This window comes from Myodes glareolus, chromosome 1 (genome assembly GCF_982192425.1).
Source record: "Myodes glareolus chromosome 1, mMyoGla1.1, whole genome shotgun sequence".
Classification (NCBI taxonomy): Eukaryota; Metazoa; Chordata; class Mammalia; order Rodentia; family Cricetidae; genus Myodes; species Myodes glareolus.
In genome coordinates, this window is record NC_142026.1 from 67,659,354 (window position 1) to 67,677,214 (window position 17,861).

At 51.6% G+C, this 17,861-nt stretch overlaps 1 protein-coding gene across 5 annotated transcripts in view; it reads left to right on the forward strand.

Annotated features, from left to right (window-relative positions):
- Positions 1 to 17,861, forward strand: part of Bicra (BRD4 interacting chromatin remodeling complex associated protein) — a 69,157-nt gene that overhangs the window by 46,911 nt on the left and 4,385 nt on the right. For 4 of the 5 annotated variants that reach the window (XM_087908852.1, XM_087908862.1, XM_087908854.1 and 1 more), the window contains 7 exons: positions 2,622 to 2,687; positions 5,746 to 7,674; positions 8,009 to 8,185; positions 14,234 to 14,869; positions 15,021 to 15,201; positions 15,434 to 15,543; positions 17,048 to 17,109. In XM_087908852.1, coding sequence (XP_087764978.1) covers positions 2,622 to 2,687; positions 5,746 to 7,674; positions 8,009 to 8,185; positions 14,234 to 14,869; positions 15,021 to 15,201; positions 15,434 to 15,543; positions 17,048 to 17,109 — 3,161 coding nt within the window. The remainder of the gene's footprint in view (positions 1 to 2,621; positions 2,688 to 5,745; positions 7,675 to 8,008; positions 8,186 to 14,233; positions 14,870 to 15,020; positions 15,202 to 15,433; positions 15,544 to 17,047; positions 17,110 to 17,861) is intronic. The other variant, XM_087908863.1, reaches the window with a different exon arrangement.

Here is a 17,861-nt window from a genome sequence, read left to right on the forward strand (position 1 = left end):
AAAAAACAAAAGGCTGGGTACACACCATTAATCCCAGGACTTCAGAGGCAGAGGCAGGCAGATCTCTAAGTTAGAGGCTAGCCTGGTCTACATAGTAGAGCTCCAGGACAGCCTGGGGTACACAGAGACACCCTGTCTCTAAGTAAATAAACAGAAAGATAAGTAAATAAATAAAAGTAAATAGAAGATATTCAGTATTCACTAGTAAAGGTTTTTTTAAAAAATCAGGCATGAAATGACTAGAAAGAGATGGCTCTGAGAATAAGATGCCACACATAAGCATGAGGACCTGAGTTTGAATCCCTAGTACCCATGCTAGAAACCAGGCAAGGCCATGTGCACCTGTAGCTCCATTTCTTTGGGGAAAGGGGAGAAATGTGGATCGCGGGGGCTTGCTGATCACTAGCTTAGCTCCAGATTCAGCCAGGGGCCCTGTCTGAGGGGAACAGGGCAGAGTGGTGAAGAGCAGGACATCCGGCTGTGTGTGTACAACACACACACAAATATTAAAGACATTAAAGAAAAACAGCCCTGGATTGGAAGGATGGCTGTTAGGCAGTGGTGGCCTACACCTTTAATCTCAGTACTCAGGAGGCAGAAGCAAATGGATCTCTAAGTTCGAGGCTAGCCTGATTTACAGACCAAGTTCCAGAACAGCCAGGACTACATACACACAGAGACTCTGTCTCAGTAAAACAAACAAAATAAACAAAGCATGCTAGTTGCTCTTCCAGAGGACCCAGATTCAATTCCAGCACCCACATGGCAGCTCACAATCGTCTGTAACTCCGGTTCCAGGAGTTCCAACACACTCCTGGTCTCAGGAGGTACCAGGCATACATGTGATGTACAGATATACATGCAGGCAAAAACCCATACATATAAAATGACTTTTTCTTTTTTTAAATGAAAGAAAGCAGAGGCCTCCCCTAGCTGGTATAGTCAGATGGTCATTCTAAGGAGGTGACATTAAAGGTGACTACAGTGCTCTAGCACGAGTGAATCAAGAGAGGTGGTAAGTTTGAGAGAACAGGGTTAGACTAAGGCAGAACTAACTGTAGGATGGCACTGAGTGAATTAGACTTTGGTTAGGTGAATTTTTATTTTTATTTGATTTATTGATTGATTAATTGATTTTGAGGCGGGGTCTTTGTGTAGTCCTGGCTGCCTAGAACTTAATATGTAGGTCACGCAGGCCTTGAGCTCACAGAGATCCACTTGCCTCTGCTTCCTCAGAGTTGGGATTAAAATCATGTGCCACCACACAAAACAGATTTTTTTATTCTGATCTTGACAGCAGTTCTTGGGGACTCAGATTTACTATCTGGGAAAATGTGGCAGTTTGGGGACCTGGGTTGAACCGTGTCTTTTCCTACAGCGGTATGAGAGATTACCCCCACACGACTACTTAGTACATATTTGTTAAGCTTTTGCAGATTTGCCACATTAGAAATCTGGGTCAGATCCCCCTGAGATCATAGCAGCCTGTATGGAACAGGAGCTACAAGCATCTAACGGCTTGTCTAAGGTCAGCGGATATACCTATCCTGACTCTCTCCTGTGGTCACTGCCAGGGGCCCTATGTCCCTTTCCCATGGGTGTCTCTCTCACACTATTCAAATATCCTCAGGCTCTGGCAGCTGACTTCCCTGTCACAGGCAGCCCATGATAGAGAGCCAGGAGGAAGCCTTAATACCTTTTATGACCTAGTCTCCTGAGTCACACAGACTGGAGCTGCTAAGAGCTGAGGATGTGTCTCAGGTGGTAGGGTACTTGCCTGGCTTATATGAGAAGCTCTGAGCTCAGTCCCCAGCACCACATAAAGTGAGGCATGGTAGGATACATCTGTAACTACAGCCCTGCACAGGTAGAGGCAAGAGATCGGAAGTTCAAGGCCAGTTTTAACCACCAGCAAGTTTGAGGTCAACGTGGACTCTATGAGAATCTGCCTTGAGAAAGGAAGGAGCCACTAATTCTAGTGTGCACTCTGATGAGAGACACAAATACTCCCTCTTAAAGGAGAGACCTTGAAGTGCTGAGCCCTCAAGAGTACAGCGACATAGTATTCCGGACGATAGTACATACAGTAGAGGGCGGCCAGGCATGGCAGTGCGTGCCGTAAACCCCAGCACTCAGGAGGGCAGATGGATCGCTCTTACCTATGCTAGGCTCAGTTCAGCTGTAAAGATACCCCAGGACCCAGCAAGTCCTGTCCCCCAGAAGGCGGGTGGGTACACAACTATGTGTTAGATACGGTGTTAGGGAGAAGGGAGGGGTTTAGTGAAAATCGTGGGGCAGGTGCCATGAGCAGGTGGCATTGCCACAGCCCCTCCCTGAAGGATGTGCTACCAGGAGGACTGTGAGTTCCACACAGGAGCACAGCTTGGGTGCAAACCAAGAGGGCAAAGTCCCAAGATCAAGGCAGGCACTTCAGGGGGTGGAGTCTTAGAGGCCAGGCTGGGGAAGTGCCTCGGGTGATGAGTGTGCGGGTGATGAGTGTGCGTCTAGCCCGCACACACCCCTCTCCTCCTTTTTACCTCAAACCCAAGTTGATTTCTGCTCTGGAGTCTGTCCTGCCTTGTTCACGTTTGACCTTGGGTTGGGGGGGGATTTCATTGCAGCTGGATAGCGATGACCTCCTGGATGCCCCCGTGGAGGCCCAAAGTGCCTTCTATGAAGGTCCTGGGGTAAGTGATTGGTGGTCTCCCAGCTGCTGGAGCAGGAGGGAGTTGCAGAAGCTGCGCATGCCCTGGTTGTGTATGCTTAGGGGGAGGAGGTGTTCAGGAACCTAGCTGTCCCACCACCCTGGCTATAGAGAGGGGCAGAGGCCAGCTCTGGTGCTTTTGGTAGATACCATATGACTCTGGGAAAGCTTCCTCCCCTATGTAACTCTGAAAGTGAAGATAGGGGAGTGCGGAGCATTGAGCCCGTCCTGTGTGCTTGTCTGTGCCAGCCCTTAATTGCTTCTGTGTGTGCGCGCCTGGAGTTCACATGTTTACACATGAGGCCAGCCTTAAGGACTGTCACTTGTCAAGGCTGGGTGGCTGGCGAGTCCGAAGTCCCCATGTCTGTGTCTCTCTCCACCATGGGCATTACTGGTGCCTCTGATTTTTTAAAATTTTTTTATGTGTGAACATTTGGCCTGCATGATTGTCTGTACATCATGTATGCACAGTGCATGTGGAGTCCGGACGAGGGTGTTGGATCTCCTAGGGCTGCAGGTACAGATGACGACCATAAGCTACCTTGTGGGTGCTGGGGATTGAACCCTGGTCCTCTCCAAGAGCAGCCAGTGCTCTTAACTGCTCAGCCATCTTTCCATCTGCACCGACATTTTTTGTATGGGTTCTGGGGATTGAACTCAGATCATCACTTACGAGGCAAGCCATTTCCAGACAGAGCCATCTCCCCCAGTGCCTCTTTCCCTTTTCTCCTATGCCACTCTGCCGCTCCTGCCCTCCTCGTGTCTTTCCCTGGTCCCTGTCACTGTAACTGTCATTTTTTTAGCATGTTACTTTATGAATAATTTTCATTGAGTTTTGTATCAACTGTAATATCATATTCCAAATAACCTTTTATAGTAGCAATCAAGTTTAGAAAAATAACATAGATTTGTAGATCCAGTTACAATGACGACCATTCTGTTTTTATTAATATCAACCTACTTTCCTTCCTTCCTTCCTTCCTTCCTTCCTTCCTTCCTTCCTTCCTTCCTTCCTTCCTTCCTTCTTTATTTATGGTTTTTTGTTTGTTTGTTTTTTGAGATAGACTCCAAAGTTAGAGAAAAATCCTGTCCTGGAACTCGCTCTGTAGACCAAGCTAGCCTCGAACTCACAAAGATCTGCCTGTCTCTGTTTCCTGAGTGTTGAGATTAAAGGCATGCACCATCACCACCCTGCCCAGACCTTTATTGAAATTTACGTATTTTGGTTTTCTGAGACAAGGTCTCACGTGGTCCCAAACAATCAGAAACTCACTGGGTAGCTAAAGATGACCTTCAACTTCTAATCCTTCTGCCTCTACCCTCAGTTGTTGGGATTATGGTCATGCACCACCACATCAAGTCTGTGCTGGGAACTGAACCCAGGTTCATGCTCTATAGGCAGGTACCCTACCAACTGAGCCACATGCCTAGCCCCAGCTCTGAATCTTTCATCTAGTCAAAATATGAGGAGGTGACATACCTCGAACCTGTGTATTATATGGTCCTCTGGACCGTAAGCCTGCTGAGCTGTCTTTGCCACTGGTTGCAGTCTTGGTGAACATGGCACCAGCCTTGCGCCCCCACTTCCCAACCCGGCAGCAGTTCGTGTGCTGTGGTCTGTCTTTCCTCCAACCCTGCTGCCTCATATTGAACTTTGGAGCCAAATGAGTTTTGTCTTTGTCACATATGATATCACATGCATGCCTTCCAATGGCAACCCTTGAGGGGAAGCTGGGTCACTATGCAGTATATTACCCAGAACTCCTGGTGAAGTTTGTTCTTATAAAATTAAAGCAAGGACAAAAACCAGGTAGGTGTGGTAGTACTTGCTAAGGTCCCAGCACTCGGGAGATTAGAAGCAAGAGTATCTAGAGTTCAAAGTCATCCATGGGGTCTAGAGAGATGCTCAGTAGTTGAGAGCACTGGCTGTTCTTGCAGAGGAATGGGGTTTGGTTCCCAACACCCACATGGTGGCTCACAACTGTCTGTAACTCCTGTTCTAGGGAGTTCAATTTTCTTCTGGCCTCTATAGAAACCAGGAACATATGTGTTGTACAAACATATGCATAGGCACACATGTTCATATAGAATAATTTAAAAAAATCTTTAGCTGTAAAGCAAGTTCAAGGTCAGTCTAGGTAACAGAATGAATTCTTATCTAGCCTGGACAAACAAAGGTCATCCTGGCTTATACAGCAAGTTCCAAGACAGCCAGGGCTACACAGAGAGACCCTGTCTCAATCTCCCACTCCCAATAAAGAAAAAAAAATCATTAAATACTCTTGGTTTGTAGGAAGTATTGTGGGTCTCTGTGACTATAATTTCATTTATTTATTTATTTTACTTATTTTGTGTGCACCTGTGTGTGCATATGCACATGTGTGTGCACGTGAATTTACCACAGCATGTGTGTAGAGGTCAGGGGACACCTCTTGGGAGTTGGTTTTCTCCTGCCACCTTGTGGTATCCAGGAGTTGATCTCAGGTTGTCAAGGCTGCGTGCCATTGCCTATATTTGCAGAGCTGTCTCATCTTCCCAACTGACTATTAAAAAAAATGCAGGCAGCTCTCTGTGAGTGCATAGTGAGTTCCAGGTCAGCCAGAGTTGCCTGATGAGACTCTTACCTTTTTTTTTTAAAAAAAAAAACATATTTTTTTACTTATTAATATGGTATATTTGTGTATATGACCCTTGTGAGTGTGATACATGGCTACATGGCTTGCACGTGGATATCTAAGGAGAGTTTTAAGGACTCATCTGCCTCTTCCCACACTGGGATCTGGTGCTGGAACTTGGGTTTGAGAGATGAGTTCTCTTACCACTGAGCAATCCTGCTCACATCCATCCCCAGTATTCTTGTTATCTTCTCCTGGTAGGTGCAGATGGAGAAACTGGGGTCAGATTAAGCAAGCTGCAGTCAAGCCCACAACCAAGCCAGGGTTTGAGCTGCATCCAGCCACTTTCAGATAGAAAATTGCTGAATTGTAGTGGCCTTTGACACCAAGTGTCCCTTTGTTGACCTTCTCTTGTCTGCCCTCCAGCTCCATGTGCAGGAAGCTTCCGGCAACCACCTAAACCCAGAGCCCAGCCAGCCTGCCCCCAGCGTGGACCTGGACTTCCTGGAAGATGATATCTTGGGCTCCCCTGCAGCAGGAGGAGGTGGAGGGGGCGGTGGGGGCCCAGAACAGCCCTGTGACATTCTGCAGCAGAGTCTTCAGGAGGCCAACATCACAGAACAGACCCTGGAGGCTGAGGCTGAACTGGACCTGGGCCCCTTCCAGCTGCCCACCCTACAGCCCGCCGACAATGGGACTGGTGCTACAGGGGCTCCAGGAGCCCCTGCGGTGACTGCAGGAGCTCAGGCTCTCTTCCAAGGCAGTGCAGATCTGCTGGGCCTGCAAGCTCCACCCACTGTACTGACCCACCAGGCCCTGGTGCCACCCCAGGATGTGGTCAACAAGGCCCTAAGCGTTCAGCCCTTCCTGCAGCCTGTGGGTCTAGGCAACGTGACCCTTCAGCCCATTCCAGGCCTCCAGGGCCTTCCCAATGGCAGCCCTGGGGGTGCCACAGCAGCCACCTTGGGTCTGGCACCTATTCAAGTGGTGGGCCAGCCTGTCATGGCCCTTAACCCACCCACCTCCCAGCTCTTGGCAAAGCAGGTGCCTGTCAGTGGCTACTTGGCCTCGGCAGCTGGGCCCTCAGAGCCAGTGACACTGGCGTCTGCCGGCGTGTCCCCCCAGGGGGCTGGCCTGGTAATCCAGAAAAATCTCCCAGCCGCAGTGACCACCACTCTCAACGGGAACTCAGTGTTTGCTGGGACAGGTGCCGCCACTGCAGCAGCTAGTGGGGCACCCTCAGGACAGCCGCTGGCGGTGGCCTCAGGCCTTGGCACGTCACCGCTGGTACAAGCACCCAATGTGATTTTACACAGAACCCCCACGCCCATCCAGCCCAAGCCTGCGGGGGTATTGCCCCCCAAACTCTACCAGCTGACACCCAAGCCCTTCACCCCCACGGGGGCAACCCTCACCATCCAGGGTGAACCAGGTACCCTGCCACAGCAACCTAAGGCCCCCCAGAACCTGACTTTCATGGCCGCAGGCAAAGCTGGCCAGAATGTGGTGCTGTCCAGCTTCCCTGCTCCAGCCTTGCAGGCAAATGTATTCAAGCAACCCCCAGTCACCACCACCGGGACAGCTCCACCGCAGCCCCCCGGAACCCTCAGCAAGCCCATGAGCGTCCACCTCCTCAATCAAGGCAGCAGTATCGTGATCCCAGCCCAGCACATGCTTTCTGGCCAGAACCAGTTCCTGCTGCCAAACGCCCAGGCTGTTCAACTTCCCCAGTCACTCTCTGCCCTGCCTGCCAATGTGGGTGGCCAGATCCTCACGGCCACAGCACCCCATGCAGGTGGACAGCTCATTGCCAACCCAATCCTCACCAACCAGAACCTGGCAGGCCCACTGAGTCTAGGCCCTGTGCTGGCACCCCACTCTGGGGCACACAGTGCTGCGCACATCCTCTCTGCAGCCCCCATCCAAGTGGGCCAGCCCGCCCTCTTCCAGATGCCCGTGTCTCTGGCCACTGGCAGTCTGCCCACCCAGAGCCAGCCTGCCCCCACTGGCCCCACGGCCACTACCGTCCTCCAGGGTGTCACCTTGCCCCCCAGTGCTGTGGCCATGATCAACACCCCTGATGGGCTGGTGCAGCCCACCACCCCAGCTGCTACCACTGGGGAGGCCACGCCTGTTCTGGCAGTTCAGCCTGCCACCCAGGTGCCCCCTGCTGTCACCACATCACTGCCCCTGGGTCTCCAACAGCCACCGGCACAGCAGCCTCCACAGGCCCCTACTCCACAGGCGGCCACCCCTCCTCAGGCCAGCCCAGAGAAGATAGTCCTGGAACAGCCACCCACTGCGGCCACAACGGCCATACTCACTCAGGATTCCCTCCATATGTTCCTGCCCCAGGTATGGGGGAGCATTGAGGGAGGGAAAGGGGTTGAGTGGCAAATAGCTGAGCTGAGGCGGCTAGTGGGGGCTCTCAGGGTTGTCCGCGAGGTTTGTGGGTGTCTTGACTGACAGACGAGATGGGATAGACAGAACGACTGGGGATCTCAGTAAGGGAGTATGGGTGGATGGAATGACGGACAGGCAGACAGATGGAATGCACGGGACAGTGGCCAGAGGTTCTGGGGTCTCTTGTCTATAGTTCCCCATGAGATTGAATGGGGGTGGCAGCTCAGGTGGAAGCCCATGGCCTCTGGGGGGGGCCTTCTGATCCTGTGTGGGTGACCCCTTGCAGGAGAGGAGCCAGCAGCCCCTCTCTACAGAGGGTCCCCACCTCTCGGTGCCTGCCTCCGTCATAGTCAGCGCCCCGCCTCCTGCCCAAGACCCAGCCCTGGCCACACCTGTGACCAAAGGAGCTGGCCTCGGCGCTCAGACCCCCGACAGCCAGGCTTCCCCAGCTCCGGCTCCCCAGGTAGATGCGCCCTGGCAGCCTGGTGTCCTCTTTATGCAGCTCCCCGCTCTGCCCTGCCTGCCTCTGTCCTGCTGCCTTGGAAAGCACGCTCTCCTTTGTTCTTCAGTCTCGTGTTCCCTGAATGTCTCCTGGCCACTGTGCACATCTGAGACCAGGGCCAGCACAGGGAGAGTTCAGCTTTAGACGGGGACACAAGTCACAGAGAGTTGGGAAATGACCTCTTCCTGTATTGGGTAACACAGCTCCTTTACATGTCAAAACATACTAAAGTCAGGCATGATGACCCCTTTCTGTAACCAGTGCTCAGGAGGTAGAGATGGGAAGGTCAGATAATACATAGGGAGTTTGTGACTAACCTGGGCTGTATGAGACCCTGTCTCAACAATAGCCAGAAGAACCCTATTGAAATCCTCAGCCTCTCCTAGACAGGGGTCTTGAATTTCCTTTCAGTGTGGATGTTAACGTAACCATACTTGAATACTCTGTCTTCCAGTTTTATAAAATGCAGTAGTGTGCTGTGCCTAGGTTCACACCTGTACCGATTGTTAAACTTGACCTTGGTGGCTGTATAGTAGGCCATTGTGTGGGTGCACTATTTCTTTAGGTACTCCTTGTCAGTGGGTTTCTAAGTCACTCCTGGCTTTGACTTGTTGTGAACAAGGCCACAGATAATGGCTTTGTGTGGGTGGCATTTTGCAGGATGAATTGTTTTGTAATCTGGGTTTGAACTGAGAGCTTGGTGTGTGCTAGGCAGGGGCTCTCCCACTGAGCCACACCTCCAGCCCCTCACTGGGGGGTTCTAGGCAGGGGCTCTACCACTGAGATATGTCAGTAACCCCTCATTGGTGGGCTCTAGGCAAGCACCTGCTACAGAGATACATCACAAGCCCTTTGAACATTTTGAGAGAGTCTTGCTAAGTTGCCTTTCATTTATTGTCCTTCTGTTACAGAGTTTGAAATCACTGGGCATCCAAGTCTATTCTGCCACACATAACCTAGAATAAGTTCTTTAAATTGGGTTTCCTGGGTCAAAAAGGTGTGGCTTTATATTGTGATGCTCTCTCGGCTGTCTGTGGACTGTCAGTGGTCCAGCTTCGTCAGCAGTGAGGTGTACACCCCTCTTCCGCCAGTCTCACTAGTGCATTCAGGTGGCCAATGTGACAGGTGAACTGGATCGCCACGTACTCATCTTTAAGTTGTATTCATTTTCTTTGCCAATGAAATCAGGCAAGTTTTTATATACTTAAGGGGTATTTATTCTATGAAATTGTTTATATTCTTTGCTGTTTTCAACTGGTGGTTCCTGGTCGGCTTCTTGTTGATTTGTGGACACTTTTTAGATGTGAGGAAAGTGGGCCTTGGCTCTCATGTGAATCGTAAGCACACGAGAGGTTAAGGCAGGCTGCCCCTTTATTCTAGAGAGGCATATCTTGAACTTGTTTTAAAAAAGAAAAAGAAGAGCCAGAGGAGGGGTGGGAATTGGAACCGAAATATATTATTAGCAAGGGGCTGGATAGCAAAGTCAGTATGGACTTGGTCTCAAACAGCCATGATTTTATAGACTGCCTGCCATGTAAACCTGAACATGGTTCTTCTGTCTAGATTAGAATTGGGAGGAGGACTTAGGTTGAATCAGTGAGCTAGTGTGTCCTCCACACAGAGTAAGAGCTTGCTTGTGTCTGCTGTAGTTAGGACCTCCAGTAGTTGTAGGTGCACTTAGAGGTTCCCTGGAGCTGAGGTTACAGACAGTTGTGACCCACCTGGTGTGGGCTGGGAACAGAATCTGGGTCCTCTGGAATAGCAACAGATGCTCTCACCCACTGAGCCAGCACTTCAGCTCTGTTCTTTTATGCTTTTTAAATGCTGAGCGCAACCCATGAATGTCCCTAGCAGGCAGTGCATGTAGTTGACAAGCCATGGTCTGAGGGAATTGTGGAGTTTGGGGGAGGGGAGAGTCCTGGTATCTTCCACCACCACCTCTGGGCCCTGAGGTCTTAGGGAAGTTGCATGTTTCTCTGTACCTCAGTTTCCTTGCCTCTCAAGTAAGGGTGATAATGACAGCAGCTACTTTACGGAGTGAGAACACACATGTAAACTCATGAATGCTGTGTTCTTACACCAGGCCCGACCAACACTGAGAGCCAGGCAGCTGGGTATGGTGGCCTATACTCGCAAGCTTGCCTACCCCTGAAAATCAGAAGCAGGAAGACCCAGAGGTTCACGGTTATCCTGGGCTTCACAGTGAGTCCTAGGTCAGCCTGCAGGATGTGAGACTGATCAGGCATGGCTCAGACCTTGAATCCCAGGACCTATAAGGCAGAGGCAGGCAGAGTTCTGAGTTTGAGCCATTCTGGTCTACCTAGTCAGTTCCAGGCCAGCCTGGGCTACATGAGAGTCTCATCTTAAATCAAGAAATAAGGAAGGTGTCGGGCAGGGCGGCAGTCATGTAAAGGCTTGCTGAGGCTGGTGAACCTGCCTCCCAGCTCAGCTGTGTGGGTGTCTGAAGGGACAGGTCACAGCAAGCCATGGTTGGCTTCCACAGTGGATGAGTAGTGAGAGCCGCTGTAGGTAGGAGGTGAAGCCTGCTTTTTGGCCTCGGAAGTGACATATGATTACTTCTGGGGAATTCCTGGTCACAGATACTAATCCTGGCTTGGTGTGGCTGGGGTTAAATATAAGGAGGTGGGGTGGCCAGGGCTGTCTTAGAGACTGGTAGTAATTTTTTTTTTTTACTTTTTTTTTTTTTTTTTATGTGTACGGGTATTTTGCCTGCGTATATGTATGTCTGCCACTTGTATGCCTAGTGCCGACAGAGGCCAGAAGAGGGTGTCAGATTCCTTGGAAATAGGGACCGTTGTGAACTGCCATGTGGGTGCTGGGAATCAAACCCCAGTACTCTGAAAGTGCAGTCAGTGTTCTCATGCACTGAACCACCTCGCCAGCCACCGTCAGTCTTTCTTGGTGTTTGCGCGTTTTTGTAGTACAAAGGCTGTTTTTGTTACTTGGATATTTGAGACTAGGTTGTATGTGTTATCTCTGCCCCATACTCCTGAGATTTTAGTGCAGTATGACAGCCCTGGGAAGAATTTTCTCTTTAACCATTCAGTCAGACGTAATGTGCACCTACAACCGAAGCATTCTGGAGGCGGAGGCAGGAAGGTTACTGGAAGTTTGGGGCTAGTCTGGCTTATAAAGTGAGACCTGACTCGAAAGCAAACAAACCCCCTTGTTTTGTGCTTGTGCTGTGAGCAAAGCTAGCAGGCTTGGTGTGCAAACAGAACTACTGCTTGATTCAGCTTTGTGCTCCAGTTTATATGTTTTAAATTTATTCTTCAATTTATTTTGTGTGCATATATTTATCCTGGGTTTTGAATTTGGGTCTGTAGGCTTGTGGACAGGTGCGGTGTCCACTGAGCCATCTCCCCAGCACCCATAAGCCAGGGTAAACACTTGCTCAGCAATGCAGCCTTGTTTCACTTAGCTATCTCAGGCCCTGAAAAGGCGTTTAGGGTAGTGAAAACACTGGCCAGTTCAATAATCTGCTCTTTTTACATTGGGCTATACTCTAGTTTGCCTATTGTATATATGGCCACAGTGGATATCCCTGTGAGCAAGGACTGGGATTGTCTTTCTTTTAAGATTTATTTATTTTGAGCCGGGTGGTGGTAGTGCACATTTTTAATCCTAGCACTCAGGAGGCAGAAGCTGGCAGATCTCTGTGAGTTTGAGGACAGCCTGGTCTAGAGAGTGAGTTCCAGGACATCCAGGGCTACACAGAGAAGCCCTGTCTCGAGAAACCAAAGAAAAGAAAAGAAATTTAAGTGAAACATTTTATTATTTGTGGAAAGATTGAGTAAGCCAATCAAAAACAATCCTAAAAGGAGCTGGCAGCGGTCTGTGACTCCAGTCTCAGGGGCTCCAGCGCCCTCTTCTGGCCTCTGTGGGCCATACATACATGCAGGTAAAACATATATTCATAAAATAAAAATTTTAGAAAACAAAACAAAACCTTAAAGAACATCAGCACAGCCCTGCCCTGCCTTGCGGGTAGATACTAAAGCTCCACCCCCATTCCCCTACCTCTTCCAAATTTTCTGTGTTGCATGTTCTTGGAGAAGGAACAACTGAGTTAAAGGTTTGTTTTGTTTTGTTTAGCTTAGGATGACCTTGAACTCCAGATCCTCTTGCCTCGGCTGGGATCACAGCCCTTCAGCCACTATGCCAGGTTGATGTAGTGCTGGGGGTCGAACTCAAGTCTTAGTACATAGTGGACAGACATGCTACCAACTGAGGCCATTCCCGACAGAATGAAGCTTTGAAATCAGCAGAGCAAGCTGCCTTCTTCAGGATTGTCGGAGGACGGTCCCTTTTACTATGTGGCAGGCCCAGAGCTGTTACTCTGCCCTCTGCCAGGAGCTGGCAGCGCTGTAGGGATGGCGAGGCTGGTTGCTTGATCTAATTTGTTTTAAGTGTATTTTACTTCTTAGTTGCCAAAAGTTAATCGGAGCTGAGCTTGGGAGGGTTGTTCAAAATGTCCCAGATTTAGGGGCCAGGTGCTGGGGGTGTCCCACCAGGCGGTAGTGCTGGGTGAGCTTCAGATTGCATCAGTGTAGAGCAGTGGTTGTTACCATCCGGGTCCTGACCCCTTTGTGTGGGGGGGTGAGCAACACAGGGGTTGCCAGAGACCATCGAAAAACACAGATATTTAGATTACAATTCATAGCTAGCGAAAGGACAGTTATGAAGTAGTAATGACAGTCGTGTCATGGTTAGGGGTCATCACAACACGAGGAACTGTATCGAAGGGTGGCAGCATTGGGAAGGTTGGGGCTGCTACTACTGGTGTAGTGTGAGGAGCCCCCAGGTTCTCGGGTCTTGACTCTGTGTGTGTGCCCACGTGCATGCCATAGATGATGTGCGGAGGACAGAGGACAACTTGTGGGAGATGGTTGTCTCCTACCATGTGGGTTCTGGGCATCGAACTCAGGTCCTCAGACTTGGCAGCGAGTCTTTACCTGCTGAGCCATCTTGCCATCCCAGTGTCTCAGGAGGTAAAGGCTTTGAGAAGGGTGGGAGCTGCATGGGGACCTACACTCAAGCCCTACCTCTTGTTGGTGGCAGACTCCCTCTGCAGCTGTCAGTTCTACCCACTTACCCTCATCGTGAGGCATCCCATTAGCCAGTACTGGTGACCAGCTCATTGCTCTAGGTCAGTGTCAAGGTGCCAGCCACGTCTTGGGTACACAACTGGCACTTACTGATTGCACGGGGCCTACTGTGGTCGTGACTTGAGGATAGTCCAGAGGGGCAAAACTGGCCAAGACCCGCTTAGGTGGAAGGACAGTCAGTGCAGTCGGTGCAGGATGCAGGCTGGATGGTGTGGGTGACTTGGCACTGTCTAGAACGGCCAAACGTATACATAGGTGGACATGGGTCACGGGCACACTGAGAGACAGGCAGCAGAACCCAGGACCCAAGCACAGTGCCCAGAACACACCACCCACACACCCATTTCCCATGGTTGGCCACTTCCTATTGCCCTCTTGTTCTTGCTTCTGGGTCATGAAGCCTCCCACACTGGCCAGCAGCCACATACCCCGAGTGTCGTCTGTGTGATGTCATGCGGGCAGCTCCTTGTGCTGTGCTCCTCCTGCCTCCTGCTCAGCAGCTTGTGGTGCTCCTCCCAGTGTTCCCTGCCGCTGCTTCCTCTGCTGCTGCCCACCTGTGCACCCTGCAGGGCTTGCCTTGGTCTGCTGGGTGGGGGGTGCACAGGGGAGATCGGAAGGTTGAGTAGGGTGGGAGCATGTGGCAACAGAGGGGTGGGTAGGAGAGGATGCACGGGTGGCCGGGTGAAGCGAGGCGCTGAGAAAGGCAAGTGGTGGCAGTGGGGTCCTGCCTCCGGCAGGACTGGAGTAGACACAGAAAGGAGGCTTTGAGTGGGATGGTTGAGGGTTGGGTGAAGGGTGCCTGGGGTTACATTGTCTTGGGAATGTGGAAGTCAAGGGTGATCTGAGCCTGTCTCTGCCTCTGTCTCCCTTTTTTGCACAGATCTCTGCAGCTGCTCCATTAAAAGCCCCTGGCCCTGCCTCCTCCCCATCACTACCTCACCAGGCTGCCCTGGGAGACAGTCCCCACATGCCCTCCCCACACCCTGCCAGGCCCCCTTCCCGCCCACCCTCAAGACCCCACTCACGCCCTCCTTCCCAGCCACAGAGCCTGACTTGCCCACCCTTGGAACCCACCTTGCACCCCTGTCCTCCTCCCCAGGGTCCCCCAACTCTACCTAGTATCTTTGTTATCCAGAATCAATTGGGTGCCCCACCACCAGCTGGCACCCCAGGCCCCACGGCCCCAGGCCCATCCCAGCCCCCTCTACGACCCCCATCCCAGCCCCCTGAGGGTCCACTGCCCCCAACCCCCCACCTCCCTCCTGCCTCTACCCCCTCCACTGTGGCCTCCTCCTCTGAGCCTTCCACCAGGTTGCCAGTCCCCACACCCCCTGACTTCCAGCCCCAGTTCCCACCGGGTCAGGGACCCCATAAGTCCCCCACTCCGCCACCAGCCCTCCACATGGTCCCTGAGCCCACAGCACCTCCTCCACCACCACCTCGGGCCTTCCAGATGGTAGCTGCCCCCTTTCCTGCGTTGCCCCAGCCAAAAGCACTTCTGGAAAGATTTCACCAGGTAACCATCAGCAGGGACACCTAACTTCCCCAACTTCCCAAACTGGCCCCCTGCCCTGCCCTGCCCTGCCCTGCCTACAATGTGTCCATGTGCATCTGGCTACCCTATTGCCATTCCATGCCCCATCCCTCAGCCACCTGTCCTTCCTCAGGTGCCATCTGGGATTATCCTCCAGAATAAGGCTGGAGGCACCCCCACCACCCCACAGACGTCTACCACCCTGGGGCCCCTCTCCAGTCCTACTGCCTCTGTGCTAGTCAGCGGACAGGCACCACCTGGGACTCCTGCCGCCTCCAGCCATGCCCCAGCCTCCACATCTATAGCCACCACAGGTAGGGAGAGGAGCCTGCCTAGACAAAGTGATCAGGTAGAACTGTCGTGTACCAGAGCCCAGGGTGTCACCCTACCCTCCTGGCACCAACAGGTCGAGGAAGGAGGGCAGACTGCCCAGGTGTTGGGAATGAGGCATTGGTGGGAGGACTATGGGCTGTGAAGGATGCTCACATGGAGGAAGGGCCTTCATGCTGCTGACCCCCTGGGTCCTCTCCCTTGCTCCACCCCTAGGTCTCCCTCCGTTACTTCCTGCCGAAAACAAAGCTTTTGCCAGCAACCTTCCAACCCTGAGTGTGGCCAAAGCTGCTGTGTCTGGACCAGGGAAACCCCCAGCGCTTCAGGTAAGGAGCCTCAGAGCAACTAGGGATCAAAGAGTGAGCTAGCAAGAGATTGACACAGGACACAGGGCAGGGGTTGCTAATGTGGTGAGGAAAGCCAGCTAAGGGCAGGGGTGTGGACCTCTTAGGATCAGAGGTGAAGCACCAATACAGCAGTTTAATTGTGGGCTAGGGCCATGGATCAGTGGTAGATTCCCTACCTAGAATCCCCAGTGAGGGGCTGGGGTGTGGATCAGTGATAGAGCCCCTGCCTAGAATCCCCCAGTGAGGGGCTGGGGCTCAGTGGTAGAGCCCCTGCCTAGAAAACCCCAGTGAGGGGCTGGGGTGTGGCTTGGTGATGGAACACTGACTTGCACAAACCTCTGGATTTTGGTAAAGAAGTTTTGGCAGACCAGTTACCTCAAACTAAGTGTATGGACAATAGATTCACTAGAAGGAGAGAGGAGAGAGACGAGGGAGGATATTAATCATGGTGAAATTAAAAGGTCAACATAGGAGACCTCCCTGAGCTGGTACAGAGGGGACACAGGTGGGGGGCACCAAGGTCTTAGACATATTTGCTAATACTCTTTTCCCATAACCTAGGCCACATCTCCCAGGCAGGTTTCCTCCCTTTCTTCCTCCCTTTCTCCTTGATTTTTTGTCTTTCCTCCATCTCTGTTATAGTTGAAGAAGAAACTTACTTTGTAGTCCTGACTGGTCTGAAATTCAGTATGTAAATCAGACTGGCCTTGAACTGGACACCTTCCTCCCCCCTCCTTGGTTTTGAGACGGGTCTCTGTTCACTCTCTGTTGCTGTGATAATGAGACAGTAGCCAGCCAGGTAGTAGTAGTGCACACCTTTAATTCCAGCACTCAGGAGACACAGGCAGGTGGATCTCTGTGAGTTCAAGGCAAGCCTGGTCTACAGAGTGAGTTTCAGGACAGCCAGGGCTACACAGAAAAACCCTGTTTCTAAAAATCAAAAACCAAAACAAAGATTGTGATCAAAGGCAGCTTAGTAGAGGGATGGGTTTATTTGACTTACTCTTCCAGATCACAACCCCTCATTGAGGGAAGCCAGGGCAGGAACTGGAGCACAGACCATGGGGGAATGGTCCTTACTGACTCACTCACTGGCTTCATCGTTATAGGTTTATTTTCTTGCTAGGCTAGCTTTCTTACGAAGCTTGGGGTCACCTGCCTAGGAAATGGTGCCACCCACAGAAGGCTGGGCCCTCTTGTATCAGTTAAGCAAGATAATTCCCCACAGAGCAGACTTCAGTTGAGGCTTCTCTTGGCTGACTCTAGGCTGTGTCAAGTTGACAGCTAAGGCTAACCAGGACACAGGCATATGACAGCACACCTGGCTTTCCCCACCAGGTCTCTCTTGATGGGCAGGGATGCTGTAGCTGGTGCCAGCTCCCTTTACCATCTATGTCCGTGGCTAGATGGGGGACATAGACTGAGGAGACCGAGAAGGCTTCCTCCTAGCAGCACTTGACACTCACCTGTCTTTCTTCCACAGTATGACAGCAAGCTGTGTAGCCTGAAGAAACAACCCCTGCTACAACCCAGCAAAGAAGCCTGGTGAGTGACAGCCACCTGCCCCGACCTCTCTACAAAGTCCCAGCTCCAACTCTCCCGAGGTGTGTGAATTCCCTATAGACCTCAGTTTCCCTTCTGCTAAGGGAACGATGGAAGAGAGGTCAGTGGGGGACATTGGCGGGCTGATAACTTCAAGAGACTGCAATGCATTAGGCCCTGGGTTCCATCTACAGTTTGATGTCAGTGCTGTCGCTGTTTCTTCAGCTTGTCAGATGTGGTGGAGAAGAGCCAGGGGTGTCTGGATGGGCCCGTGGGTTAAGTGCACAGAAGTTTGAAGGTCAGGGAAGATGGGGAACAATGTTTTGAGTGAGTCAGGTAAATTGAATAGGTGGCCACCTGTTGGTGAGAGCAGGCAGGCTGTTTGAGAACTCAGAGGCGTGATTGGTGTTTGCTAACAAAGAGAGGAGAGCAGGAGATCTGCCCCGGGGTGTGGAGGACTGCTTGCTCTTGAAGGCTTCTCTGGTGGGGCACGTGGTCATGTGATGGGGAAACCCAACCCGTTGTAGTAGGGATTCTGTAGAAAACCGCAACTGAGAAATAAAGCAGGTACTTAAAATCTAACACCCTCCTAGGCAGCCCCACCCCTACATACTTTCTTAGGCCAGAGGCAGTGGAGCGGTCCTGCCCCCTGGTGGCAGGAGACAGCAGCATGGATCTTAAGGTTCCCACCTAACTTTCAACCCCTCCTCTTCTCCTTTGGATCCTCTAAGCTAGAGTGATGTCCCCTCACTTTC